The following is a 13322-nucleotide window of genomic DNA, read 5'->3' as shown; positions in this document are numbered from 1 at the left end:
TGTCACCTTGGTTTGACAAGCCATGCATATATACTTGGGCGTGTATCGTCCCCTCGAGCTCTGGACTCATAAGCTTTCGACTGCCCTCGTCTCGACGCTCTGTTGTCTTGAAGTATCTTTCTATACCACTTCATCCCACTCCATTCATCATTGGAATCATCTTCTCTCCCATCCTCTTTCTCTTATTGTCTTATCAACGGTGACACTGATTGACCACCTTTGATTCAATTGGCAAACTGAGCAAGCGCATACCACTACGCTTATATATAAACACGGTGTTGCTCGACTTAGGCGAGCAATTGCATATCCCAGAGAGCTTCAGGGATGACTCCCCCCTACGCGAGCACCATGAACGACGAAATGCAATCCAGCTTATACAACCAGCTCTTCAGCGAGGCTCAGCTGTACGATGAGTGCCAGATCTATGGAGCGGCTCCTCTGTGCGAAGAGAACCTACCATACAACGACTGGTTCTCCTACGGCGTAAACGACTACAGCTCCATGGCAGATGGCTCTGAAATCTGCGATTCACACTCACAGCGTCTGTCTTCGTACGGAGGCTCAGAGGGCTGCTCAGAAGCGAGCTCCCCCGCATCACCAGTGTCTACGGACTCGTTCTTCTCACAGCAGACCTCGCCGGCCCCCAGCTTATCTTGCTTCCCGTCATATGCAAGCATCGGCACGCCAGCAACATCCACCTATAGCAGCCCAGATGCCACGACTAGCCAAGAAGTGGCTTCACCAACAGAGTCACTAACGTAAGTTGCTTCGTGCCGCCTAACAACCGCTAAATCGCACTTTACGATTAACCATATTGAGCGTAGGTTTGCCTCCAATGGCCGCGACTATCCAGTGTGCTGCTTACATCCCGGCTGCGATGCAAAACCTTTTAAGCGTCGCGCCGATCTCGACCGCCACTACAAGCACAAGCATGCTCCGGCCTCTCAGAAGGAAGCGTATCACTGCGATTACGCCCGCTGCGGCCGGCGGCGCGATCCCTTTCATCGCCGCGACCACTTTCGCGATCACCTGAGAGACTTTCACAAAGAGGACATTGAGAAGCGCGGAGTGGCGGCTAAGGAGGACTGGTTCGAAGGCCGCAATGCCTCCATCACCTGGTGGCGCTGCACCAAGTGCCTGAAGCGAATCTACATCAGCCGCCATGGCTACGAATGCCCTACTTGCAAGACATCCTTGCAAGCCAAGCGCAAGGAGATTCGCCGGCGAGAGTAGCCAGAAAGCGAGAGGAGCTCGGCGACCAGCCCAAATTCGCACCCGCGGAAGAACTCTACACAAACCAATACTTCGTACACGTATCAGTCATATACGCCCCTCCACCCCCCTTTATGACTAAAGCCGCGCCGGCCGCACCCCTACCTCTCTCTCTATTACTACTATCCTGTACAGTACTTTTACCATGGGGTCCCACGCGCGAACCAACCAAACAGCTTTCGGCGCTGGGTCCGTCAAAGTTTCGACTTACATCTGCCGACATACCATTAGAGCGGCTATTTCCCAATGAATCTTACGAAAAAGGGCTTTTGTTGTTTTTATCCGTGGTTTTATCTTGTTTATCTTAGCATAAGCCTGGGGAGGGATTTTTGTTTCTTTACATGCAGGCAAAAAATCCCATTGGTTACATTTTACTACGGAGTATATACAAGAAGATACCATCTAGGCAGTCCCTAGCAGCAAAATACATACCTACTACTACTACTACATACTTACTATACAACCTGTCAAAATCTCTTGATACCACCTACTGCTACTACCTCCTGCTACCCACAAAGACTCCGCACCGTTTACTCATTCTTGCTCTCTCGTGCGGAGTAGCTTCGTTTTTGCTGCAGAGCCTCTGATTCGCTTGTTCGGGCTATGTGCTGTTGCAGTAGTACTAGCAGCAGCAGGAGGAGTACCTACATGCTACTATTGCTACTAGCTACAGCTACGGCAAGTAGTGTCTTTGTCTCTCGTGTCTCTGTCAGTCTCTAGCCGTTTTCCCTTGTCGTTCAGCTGCCAAACAAGTCTTTTTGGTGGCTGGTGGCTGAGAAAGGCGCCTGCCTTACCTGGCAGCTGACCAGTTCTTCGCTTGTCAATCTTGTTCACACATTTTAATTTTTATTCCCCTTTTTGGTACCTTTCCTATGTTTGGGTACCTAAAGACTGTGGTGGCAGCTAGACGAGAGGACCTTTTTTTTTTTTCTTTTTTTTCTGTTTGTTTCACAATGGGTCAAAATTATTAAAAAGCGTGGGGTTTTTACGAAAGTGCTAAATATGGCCGACCATGCGAGAAAGAAGAAAAGTCAAGAGATTTTTTTTTTTTTTTTCCTTCGCGGAATTACAGGGATCAAATGATGGGACGGGAAGGGAAATCTGCTTGAGCTGGCAATCTCGGCACGAACCAACAAAACAGGGAAAAAAAAATTAAACAGGGCAAATACTACAATCAAAAAAGCCGTTATTTTGTGGCGCATTTTTTTTTTATTCGAATTGCCATCTTGGGCCAATGGGAATGGCTGACGAGGGGGTGTTGATCTTGCTACAGATGGGTACCACATGGTGGTAAAAGGGGAGGGTAGAAAAAAACACATGGCGTTTAGGCGTTTTTGGGCAAATCGGTTTAGAAGACAGGACAGGTTTAAAAAAGGTACTCTCGGCAGTTCTTCAACAAAGGCCAAAAAAAGGCAAGGCGCTCAGTAAGCGTTTGGGATGAGCGGAATGATTCATTCCGGCCAGTTTCTGTTTTTGTTGTCTTGATTTACCTGTTTCATTCTTGCTCATTTCCTCTTTTTGGGGGTTTTTATGATATTTGATTTTGCTGCCTTCACCAAAAATAGACTAGACAGAGAACATGCCCAAGGCATATCATATTAGACTAAATAGACACACGGGTACGATTCATTTTCCTGGCAGCTGAGACGGGTATCGCTGCGGCTCAGGCGTGGCGGCGGCGGCTATACGCGATAGTCTCGGAGGAACATTGGCACGAAGAAAAATGGGGGTGGAGCTCTGTTTCAATAGTGTTATCGAAACCTAGTTGTCAGAAGTAGAAACCGAGGCTCTCGTCTCTTTGCCTCTTCTTCTTGCAATTACTATTACTCCATGACCCTGGCAACCATCCCTGCGCATCGTTTCATTGCTGCACAAGTCGTTTGCTCCTCCAATGGATTCGAGTTAACCTTGGTGGTTAACCTGTCAACTAGCCCATGTTAACCTACTCTTCAAGCGCCACCGTCGAAACTAACTTTGCACCAACACACAGCTTGATCCCCCGTGGCTCCGTACGCCATAGCCAAAACACGAGGCCGAAGGGCTCCGCTTCATGGCCAAGGCCAGGCTAGGCTAGGCCTTGCGAGATTGGCTTGTTTAAACTTTGATTGATTTGCTGTTCCATCGCGGCCGGTTGGCCAGCCTGTTAGGTAGGTAGGAGCTTTAGGCTTGCACGCACGCGGCAGGCAATCCAAGCCATTTGGGGCTGAGCTGAAGCCGTACTGCTCGACACTGGATAGGTCAGCAAAGTTCCCCTCTCTCCAAGGCTCTGGATGCAGTAGTACATATAGTGCTCTGTTACAGTCTTCCCGCCATGGTGTAAGGCAGGTGGCGACTATCTGCCTTTGGAGATTTTTGGAGAATGGGGGTAGCTTTGGATGCGCTAACGTGAATCCCTATGCACCTCACGTACGAGCCGTGCATACGTACAGCAGCAGCAGCTTGTCCACGGCATGCTCTCCCGGTGCTGTTTGCTCAAGGCAGGTTTTTTCATTCTCTTGTGCTTTGGCTTTGCCTTGTCGGATATACTATACGCCTATTACGACCAGACTGACCAGGGGAGGTGGTTAGCTCCCCTCCTCAGCTGTTTTCAGTCGGATCATCATCAGCAGCAATTGGGCAAAGTCTTGGTGCCTGGCGCTGCCTCTTGATCTGTTGTACCCTTTTCTCTGCTTCGCTTCCTCCGGAATCTGCAACGGGAAATGGCATACACCCATTCATGGTCAGTTCCGGCATCCCATGGCGGCAGGTGATGGCATCATCACCGCACGCACAGACAGCTTGATGGTCCGGCGAATTATATTGGCGATTGGTAGTATTATACGAATAGACGGCTGGTTATTCCGACGAATCACACAGCGGCATGGTCCGTGAGACAAAGCTCCTCCTCTCACTTTCCCTTACACGGACAGGTCCCTGGCTGCACCGCTGTAGAGCTTATTGCCATGAAGATGGGATTCTTAAATTCAGCATCCTGCACCACGGCGCTTTGTTCGGCCAGACAAGCGCGGAACACCACCGCCGATAGCTATTCCGCCGGGGGGCTTTGGCGTCGTCGGCACGTGGCCGTGGCTTGTATATCCCACATGAACTCCACCATACCATTCGGAACCGGCTCCTGGTGGGTCGCAAGCTACCGCTTTGGTCTGAGTATGTATCCGCGCGGCTTTGAACCACATCTTTAGGATCGCCTGGACATGTCCTCATCCAGAGGGAAAAAATTTCCCATGAAGAATCCGTTGCCTGCAGATTCCTATCAATCTCTATCCTTGCAAGTGGAAACAGTGGCTCAATCCCATGACCCCCACTTGTTGGCTATCCGAGTGCATCCGTCGTGGTGCTTTTGCAGCTTCTGACCGCACTAAAATTTCGGCAGTTGTGTTTTCTCAACTTCGTGTGGGTCCATGATCCCTTAACAGGTGCTTCGCTCTCGTCACCCCAGTTCGGCTATATGCTTCGAAAGGGCATGGATACGCAAATTGTTCACGGCCTTCCGCCAAACCGTCTTTTCAACCTCACACTAGGTTCTTGGAGGGCGCTCTCGCGGTCAGCTTGGATCGGCAACGTAGCAATTGCCAATCCCTGAGGCACGAGTGTTGTAAGAGGGCTGCCAATGTCGGCAGTTATGTCCTGTATTCTGGCACCTGGAACTCGGGCATGTCGACGTTTAGCCACGCCCTCCATATCTGTTCTTCATCTATGCTAATCTTCGGAGGTTCTTGGCCGTTGCCAACCTCTACAACCATGCTACCAACGGAGTTAGCTGCGGGCCATGTGGGCATTGACACTGGCGGCGGTTTTAGTGATAGCCTATTAGTATAAACTGTCATCGGGCATTGAGATTTTGCCGATGCTGCCCTGCTAACGTGTTGTGTCGGGCCGGAGAACTTTCGGCGATATGTAGGCCGATTGTTTCCAGGGGAAATCCAAAGTAGTGAGCTGATAGCTGGTGACGAGAGCCTTGTAAGAGACTTGTCAATGACGTATGATGTATTGCCCGTACTGCTTGTCATGCATCTAGTTTTGCCTGCACTTCGACTTGGTGATGAGCACTCGCTATTATACGTAGGGTCCTTTATGGAATTCCTGCCCTCGCTCCACTGATAATTTCTACTACCAACCCGTATCCTGATCGTTGTATCAACACGCGAAGATGTGGTCTGGCTCAGTCTCCTCTTTCTACTACCTCTCTGCCCGCCAGCGTTTGGCCGCATCTCGCAATGGCTAGTAGATTTTCCAGGCCGCTGGTGTTGTCCAATAATTTGCCCAGAAGCGGCTGAACGACCTCTTTTTTGCGTCGGCCTCGCTATTAAAAAATTCGGCAGTTTACTTTGCAATAGGTCTTCTTCTTTCAGAAGTCTCCGCCGCTCAGCCTCTAGGTCAGAGGTGCCTACCAAATGAGCTTCTGTCGACTGATTATTGAACACAGCTGACCCGCTCGTTCTTGGTGGCACGACGCGTAACGTCCGTTCAGTAACATCGTCTTGCATGATTTGCGACGGATTAGCCAAGTTAGCCGAGGGCTTGTTAGAAGTGCCCAGAGGTACTGCCAGCGAAGAGGAAGGGCTTGATCCTGCCGCCCTTTTGACTGTTTTCGATGCGACGGAATAGTTGGGAATGAAATTGGCGGCAGATAGAGCCACAGGGCTGATTTTTGCATGTTCACGCTGCCAAGAGCGGGCCTTTGCGAAATATTGCTCTTGGTTTGCCATGTCCTCTTTCCAGCCCTTTCCTCGACGATGCCGAGAGAGCTTACCTCCCACCCAGTTCATGATGAAGCTTTTCTCCAAGGAAATTAGAACCCAGGGCCTAGAAAGTTCCTTAGAGAGCAAAAGGGGAGAAGATACCGTTGACGCTGAAGAAGGGGGTGATAAGAGGATGCAACGACATGACAGGATAGCAGACGAGGTGAGAATATGGCGAGACAGAGATCTCACTGTGCAGCCCAGAGAGCAAGGAAAGTAGCAAAGTGATGCTCGCAGCGAAGAGGCACGATGCAGAGTCACCTGCCACACGTGCTTTCCCCTTCGCATCACTTGCGCTATTCACTGAGATGCAGCGGCAAGAGCAGCACTGAAGCAACATATCAGGCGGTATCAGCTTCAGCGACAGGGCACTCCAGGCATATGTTCTTGATCTTGGCAGGTATTGGTATTCGCTTTTTCAACATGCCTGCGTGTGAAGCAGCTCCTAGAATGAGTTCTGAGCGCGATCATTTAAGTGTTTGATTCTGCCTACGGCTAAGCTATTGGGCATAGATACAGGCGAAATCTGAACGGTAAGGATGCACTGATTTCAATTATAATTGCCATCTGCTGGAATATGTAATGCCGCACTCACTTTGATGGCTAAATTGGCTGAAATTTCCATTTATTTTGATTTATTTGCCTGTATTTGATATTCTCATATTGTTCTGGGCCTCAATGCAAGTGGGTTACAGTATGCGATGCCACAGTGCGCAGGTCTAACACTGTATAAGCTCCAATGGCCACCTATGACGAAGGTTGTGCCAAGGCCAGGGCAGCAGAACTGCGGGATTCCATCACCAGCCAAGGGAGCAAGTGCGCACCGCTTCAACACAAATTGCATTAGCTGTGCCATCCTTGAAGTATTTACAATCAGCTGAGAATGGCGGACGCAGACGACAAAGAGAAGAAGGAGAAGATTGCCGCCGCAAAGAAGCGCGTGAGAAGCCCCAGCTGATGCTCGGCCAAGCTGGCTGCCCCATCAAGGTGCATGTGCATGTAGCTAACAGGACGCTTCCAGGTCGAGCAATTGAAGAAGAAAAAGAAGAAGGAGGCGTCTTCCAGCTCAAAGGCAGCGCCCAAGGAAGATCCCAAGGAGGACCCCAAGGAGGAAGTAGAAGTGCCCGCCCCCGAAGCTGTCGAAGACACCGCAGAGCAGCCCCAGCCGAGCCAGGATGCAGACGACACGGCTGTCGAAGAAGCCAAGGCTGAGGACAAGGCTGAGGCCGAGCCTGAAGCCAAGCAAGAAAAAGAACAAGACGACGTAGTAGAAGACAAGCCAGAAGACAAGGCCAGCGAGTCGTCAACGTCCGAAACCCCATCGCTAGCACAACAATCAAAGCTCAGATCGACCTCATTCCGCGCCGGCTCACTTGCAAGCCCGGGGCCAATGTCGCCTGGACCCTTTAGCCCTGAAGGTGACACAGCACCCGATATCTACAGAAAGCACGTGGCGAGAATAGAAGAGCTAGAAAAAGAGAACAAGCGTGTTACCAAGGAGGCTGCCGACTCGGAGAAGAGATGGAAGAAGGCAGAGGAAGAGTTGGCCGATCTACGCGAGTCTGATAGCAAAGACGGCAAGGACAGCCAAGCAGAGAAATTAGTACGTCGAGTAGAAAGAGATAGAATTCTTTCTCACCAGCCTATGTGTTACAAGAGTTTCTTACTAACGGCATCATAGAAGGAGGAGATTGCGTCTCTACAGCGCCAAAACTCTCAGCTGCAGCAGCAAGTGTCACGGAATATAGGCCATGGTCATCGCCAATCAGTATCAGCAACAGCTTCGCCGCCGTCATTACAAGCCGAATTGAAGGCCAAATCAGACACGATTGCGGACATGGAGATGGAGATTTCAAAGCTGAAAGCCCGCGTTGAACGCCAGGAGAGTGGTGCATCTTCAGAAAAGGAACAGATCACTGCCCTCGAAGACAAGGTTGCTCGTGCCGAAGCCGCAGCAGGCAAAGCTCAGCGTGAACTGCAAGATTTGAAAAAGAATCTTGAGCGCACGACAGAAAAGGCTGTTCGCGAAGGCAGCGAACGAACCAGCGCGGAGACCAAGGTGAAGACGCTAGAACACGATCTGGACGAGATTAAGAAGGCCAAGGAAGAGCTGGAGAAGAAGGCTGAAGCGCTCGAAAAGAAGGTCGCAACATTGACTACGCTGCATAAAGAGCAAGACGCCCGGTCACAAGCTCTAAGGAAAGACAAGGAGAAGGCAGAGAGTGAGGCTCAGGAGTTGCGATCCAAGGTGGAGAATCTTGAAAGCGAAAACGTCAAGCTTCGAAGCCGCAAATCTGCGGAAGGGGGAGGTGGCCTTGACGACGAGGGCGTTGATGAGCTCGAAGACGAAGGCAGACTCAAGCTGGAGAAGAAGATTCGCAGTCTCGAGGCAGAGATCCACGAGCTTCGCAGCGGTGCCTGGATCGAGAGGCGGCGCGAAATGGAAGCTATCAGTCCCGGATTCGACGACGTTGATCTCTCAGGCAACAACCACCCTCCTGCGCACAAGAAGGGATCGACTGGCGGCATTGGTGATTTCATTGCGCACGGGCTGAATGCGCTGGCTGGAGGCGGGGATGATGAGCTACTGGCGGATGACGATATGGAATTTGACGAAGAAGCCTTTAGAAAGGCACACGAGGAGGAGGCAAAGAGGCGGATTGAGAGGATCAAGGAGATTAAGCGGTCGTTGAAGCACTGGGAGGGATGGAGGCTGGATATTGTGGATGTACGGAGAGGTGGAGGGCAGGGAATTGGAGATATATTTGATATTTGAGCAAGTGATGCTATGAATACGAAATAGATGGAATAAACGAGTCCATTTCAGCGAAAATGCAGATATGTCGACCGTAGATTTGATTTACAGAGAGAATGCGTTGCCGCATACTCGCTACGCATGGAAGTGACATCATAAGACGAAGAATGGAGATTTTCCCAACCGGGCTGTATAAGCGTGGGGTCAGACTAAAAAGAGGACGTTGAAGCTTTCAATCAGCTTCAAACTTTACCATTACTCACCTACTTACGCTTCTCACGTCCTTTTTCCATTTCTCCATCATGACGCCGGCTCAAAAGACGTTCCTCATCACCGGAGCCGGGCGGGGCATCGGCCGGGGGCTATCCCGGATTCTCCTCCAAACCGGCCATCGGGTGTTTCTGCTAGACAGCAACAAGACTGAGCTGGACCACACCGCCGGGCTGCTGGCGAAATCGCACCAGCGGGGGAAGGACTTCGACACGGCACTGTGCGACCTCCGACAGCCGCGGGAGATTACAGCCGCGGTAGAGCAGGCCGACAAGCTGTTTGCGAGCCGGCTGGACTGCCTAGTCAACAACGCAGCCTATACCGGCGGCGTGGGCGGCACGAGTCTTGCGGACATGACGCTGGAGGAGTGGAACAAGAGCATCGAGACGAACCTGACGGCGCCGATGCTCATGACGCAGGCGTGTCTGGGGATGTTGCGCGCGGCGAGGGGCTGCGTGGTGCACGTGTCGTCGACGCGGGCGGTCATGAGTGAGCCGGACAATGAGGGCTACTCGACGACGAAGGCCGGAATGCTGGGCATGGCGCAGAGCATGGCGGTGTCGCTGGCGAGGGACGGCGTGCGCGTGAGCGCGGTGCTGCCGGGCTGGATTCACGTTGGGGACGAGTGCAAGGAGGCGGATGAGAAGGGCCAGAAGTGGGAGGACGGGCTGAGCGAGGCGGATATGAGGTGGCAGCTTACGGGGAGGGTTGGCAAGGTGGAGGATGTTGCAAAGGCGGTGCTTTACTTGGTGGAAAATGAGGGCGTGACGGGGGTTGAGATGGTGGTGGATGGAGGAGTGACGAGGAAGATGGTATATCCTGAGTGAAGGCCATATAACAATACATTATGGAACACACAAAGGTCGTCAGTTTTGCTGCTTAAGTGAGGTCAAGCCGAGGCACGCATATAAAGGTTGCGCGCAAGACATGGCGTGCAGTCACGCATCATCACGAGGGCGGAGAAATTCTCAGCTACAACGATCCTACGACGGGTGTTATGATGTCCAATATATCGTTTCCCCCTTGCATTTGAGATTGGAGAGGTTGGCATCATCATGGCCTGTTAATGCTTGCAAAGGTGTGGTTGCACGCTGCACGTCTCCAAAACAGCTCGTGCCGGCTTCTCCTCATTTTGGAGCCCAGGTGAAACCACCCCCGCACGGACTTTTGTGTGGTTATAGCAGCTGGTCAAGAATTTCTGTAATTTTTTTGTCTCTCCCTCTTTTTCTAGTCGCGCGGCTGAGCCCGGGTAAAGGGATGTGAGAAGGTGTGGTGGTGTGGTTCGCGCACTCACTGCAAGGGGGTTGGGAAAAAGTTGGAGATGATGAGGCGCTGTGTTATACTTTTGAGTTGACAGGTGCTGCTGCAGCGCATGCTGTAGTGCACACTCAAATTGGACAGCATATAGAGCTGGAAGACCTACGTCAGAGTCTTTATCTTATCTTAGTAGCAGTGACTGAGCGAGCTCCTCCTACATCGGCCTCGTCCAAGACTAAAAGCTACAAAAAAAAAGAAAGAAGCAGAGAAATATAGATTGATTGACTCCTCTGTGGTAATAAAATCCTGTCAAGTTACTAATTCCCGGACCCTGGGCCAGTGGAACCCCCCGCCTCGAAAGAGCACGCGCCATTATGTAGAAGAGAGCTGTTGCTTTGCACCATTGGCTCGGCTTAAGCCCCAAAACAAGGCAGCAAAGAGGCAGGAAATTAGTAGAAACGATGAATCAAGCCATTGAAAGCAAAAAAAAACCACGCAATCTGTTTCCCAATTTTGCCGTCTTGGGTGGTGACATGAGACGTGATTAATAGCCAAGGTGATATCTGGTAGTCATTAATTACTGACTGCTATTAGTAGTAGCTATCTGGGAGGATTGACGATGGGTCCAGCTCCGTTTGTCGGCGATTGATAACGGTATCGAGCTACTAATTTATATAGCAACGAGTTTCACTTCTTCTCGTTCCTCTTCTTCTCCCCATCATTTGGTAATTTTTGTGCTCAAGGTATGTCTAATATATCCAATTCTCCCCCCTTGTCATCGATATTAAATCCCACGCAGCCCAAAAAGTCAATTCCCCTCAGTCGATCTCCGTTCGGCTCCCCGCGCGTTCTCCGATTCATCGCTGCACCCCACCTTTTTTAATTCGCTGTCGCATCGCATCTCAGCGCATCGCATCGGCTAAATATCGTTGCGCCAGGCCTGCGTCGCCACTTGGAGAAGCAAGTAAAAAAGAAAAGCAGGCAGCCTGTGATTTTGGCTTCTTGTTTTAGTATTTTGTGTATATACGCGCCGTCGAAAATCAAGACGAACGAAGAAGACGAACAAGAACAAGACCAAAAAGACGCAGCAAGCCTGAACCTCTTACTAGCGGCTGTCATACAACGGATCGTCCCGCCGATTCGGCTACCACGTCTGCGATACCTCGGGAAACCCTCCTTCGAACCGCGAACCGGCCTCTCTTTACCAATTTTTGCCCCCTAAGCAAGCGTACCTAATTCTTTGAATAAAGCCCTTTCGCCCATCATGAGTGCCTCTCGTCTCCTCTCCTCTCTATCCCTTCGCCGGGCAGCTACCCTCCGTCCTCTACAGCCTCTCCGACCAGCCTCCTTTGGCGCTGTCCAGACTCTCTCTATTTCCGCAATCGCAGCTCGCAACATGGCCACCGCCAGGAAGATCAAGGTCCAGAACCCCGTCGTGGAGTTGGACGGTGACGAGATGACCCGCATCATCTGGAAGAGCATCAAGGACCGCTTCATCTTCCCCTACCTCGACATTGACCTCAAGTACTACGATCTGGGACTGGAGTACCGTGACGAGACCAACGACCAGGTCACTCTGGATGCTGCCGAGGCTATCAAGAAGTACTCGGTTGGTGTCAAGTGCGCCACCATCACCCCTGACGAGGCCCGTGTCAAGGAGTTTAACCTTAAGCAGAGTGAGTTTAAAGACAAAAGGTTGATAATACAGTACTAACTTTCTTCCTAGTGTGGCTCTCTCCCAACGGAACTATCCGAAATGCTCTCGGCGGCACCGTCTTCCGCGAGCCCATTGTCATCGACCGCATCCCCCGCCTCGTTCCCGGCTGGAAGAAGCCCATCATCATTGGCCGTCACGCCTTTGGCGACCAGTACCGCGCCAAGGACCTTGTTGCCCCTGGCCCCGGCAAGCTATCCATGGTCTACACCCCCGAGGGCGGCGAGCCCCAGGAGATTGAGGTCTTCCAGTTCAAGAACGGCGGCGGCGTTGCCCAGACTCAGTACAACACTGACGATTCCATCACTGGCTTTGCGCACGCCTCGTTCAAGCTGGCCCTGCAGAAGAACCTGCCCCTGTACATGAGCACCAAGAACACCATCCTTAAGAAGTACGATGGCCGCTTCAAGGACATCTTCCAGGAGCTGTACGACACTCAGTACAAGACTGAGTTTGAGGCCAAGGGCATCTGGTACGAGCACCGTCTGATTGACGACATGGTTGCTCAGATGGTCAAGAGCTCTGGTGGCTACATTATGGCTCTCAAGAGTAAGCTCCTCTCTTTTCACACTTTTTAACTATCCAGCAATACACTAACTGTTTTTCTCAGACTACGACGGCGACGTCCAGTCCGACATTGTCGCCCAGGGCTTTGGCTCCCTCGGCCTCATGACCTCCGTCCTCATCACCCCCGACGGCAAGACCTTCGAGTCCGAAGCCGCTCACGGCACCGTCACCCGCCACTACCGCGAGCACCAAAAGGGCCGCGAGACCTCCACCAACCCCATCGCCTCCATCTTCGCCTGGACCCGCGGCCTCATCCAGCGCGGCAAGCTCGACAACACCCCCGAGCTGGTGGCCTTTGCCGAGGGCCTCGAGAAGGCCTGCATTGATACCGTTGATGTCGATGGCATCATGACCAAGGATCTGGCCCTGGCTTGCGGCAAGACCGGCCGAGAGGACTATGTCACTACTAATGAGTATTTGGATGCTGTTGAGAGGAGGCTGAAGTCTTCGCTGAAGGAGAAGTTGTAAGCTTTCTCCTGAAGAGGGGGCAAAAGAAGTAAAAACACGAAAGAAAACGTCAAAAACATTGAGATGTATAAATTGATCTAGGGGAACACATTGTATACCACATGTACCACTGCAGTTATTCTTTTCTATATAGGTAGAGATGTCATGTACATATATAGAACTTTTAGACTTGAGCCGTCTAGAAATGGAAATAAAGGTACGAAGTAAAACACGCAGTTTAATGCATGAGCACACTCATTAACTACCTATGATATAATCATTCATACTAGGTATGCTT

At 51.3% G+C, this 13322-nt stretch overlaps 5 protein-coding genes across 5 annotated transcripts; 4 read left to right on the top strand and 1 right to left on the bottom strand.

The window, feature by feature from the left end:
- Window positions 1–348: 348 nt before the first annotated feature.
- Window positions 349–1233, top strand: GGI43DRAFT_421322 (uncharacterized protein; the record flags this gene model as incomplete). The annotated part of the gene is made up of 2 exons (XM_083207938.1): window positions 349–758; window positions 825–1233. 2 exons carry the CDS (start codon window positions 349–351, stop codon window positions 1231–1233), a joined length of 819 nt encoding a protein of 272 aa, XP_083063627.1.
- A 3659-nt stretch (window positions 1234–4892) lies between these two features.
- On the bottom strand, window positions 4893–6041 carry GGI43DRAFT_421321 (uncharacterized protein; the record flags this gene model as incomplete). Its single annotated transcript, XM_083207937.1, has 1 exon — window positions 4893–6041. One exon carries the CDS (start codon window positions 6039–6041, stop codon window positions 4893–4895), a length of 1149 nt encoding a protein of 382 aa, XP_083063626.1.
- An 856-nt stretch (window positions 6042–6897) lies between these two features.
- Window positions 6898–8790, top strand: GGI43DRAFT_421320 (uncharacterized protein; the record flags this gene model as incomplete). Its single annotated transcript, XM_083207936.1, has 3 exons — window positions 6898–6954; window positions 7036–7617; window positions 7696–8790. 3 exons carry the CDS (start codon window positions 6898–6900, stop codon window positions 8788–8790), a joined length of 1734 nt encoding a protein of 577 aa, XP_083063625.1.
- A 126-nt stretch (window positions 8791–8916) lies between these two features.
- GGI43DRAFT_299645 (SDR family NAD(P)-dependent oxidoreductase) lies at window positions 8917–9897 on the top strand. Its single transcript, XM_083201522.1, has one exon. The coding sequence runs from the start codon at window positions 9072–9074 to the stop codon at window positions 9864–9866; it is 795 nt and encodes a 264-aa protein (XP_083063624.1). The 5' UTR covers window positions 8917–9071; the 3' UTR covers window positions 9867–9897.
- Window positions 9898–11560: 1663 nt separating this feature from the next.
- Window positions 11561–13045, top strand: GGI43DRAFT_381470 (NADP-dependent isocitrate dehydrogenase; the record flags this gene model as incomplete). Its single annotated transcript, XM_083203124.1, has 3 exons — window positions 11561–11972; window positions 12023–12559; window positions 12621–13045. The coding sequence occupies 3 exons, from the start codon at window positions 11561–11563 to the stop codon at window positions 13043–13045; spliced, it is 1374 nt and encodes a 457-aa protein (XP_083063623.1).
- Between the last annotated feature and the right edge of the window lie 277 nt (window positions 13046–13322).

The sequence above is a fragment of the Trichoderma evansii genome (genome assembly GCF_050947405.1).
Source record: "Trichoderma evansii strain SZMC 28006 chromosome Unknown GGI43scaffold_4, whole genome shotgun sequence".
NCBI classification, from domain to species: Eukaryota; Fungi; Ascomycota; class Sordariomycetes; order Hypocreales; family Hypocreaceae; genus Trichoderma; species Trichoderma evansii.
This window is presented reverse-complemented; position numbering and strand designations above follow the sequence as displayed.

Coding starts and splice junctions, on each gene's coding strand:
- GGI43DRAFT_299645 (XM_083201522.1), top strand. CDS start 9,072: ATGACGCCGGCTCAAAAGACGTTCCTCATCACCGGAGCCGGGCGGGGC.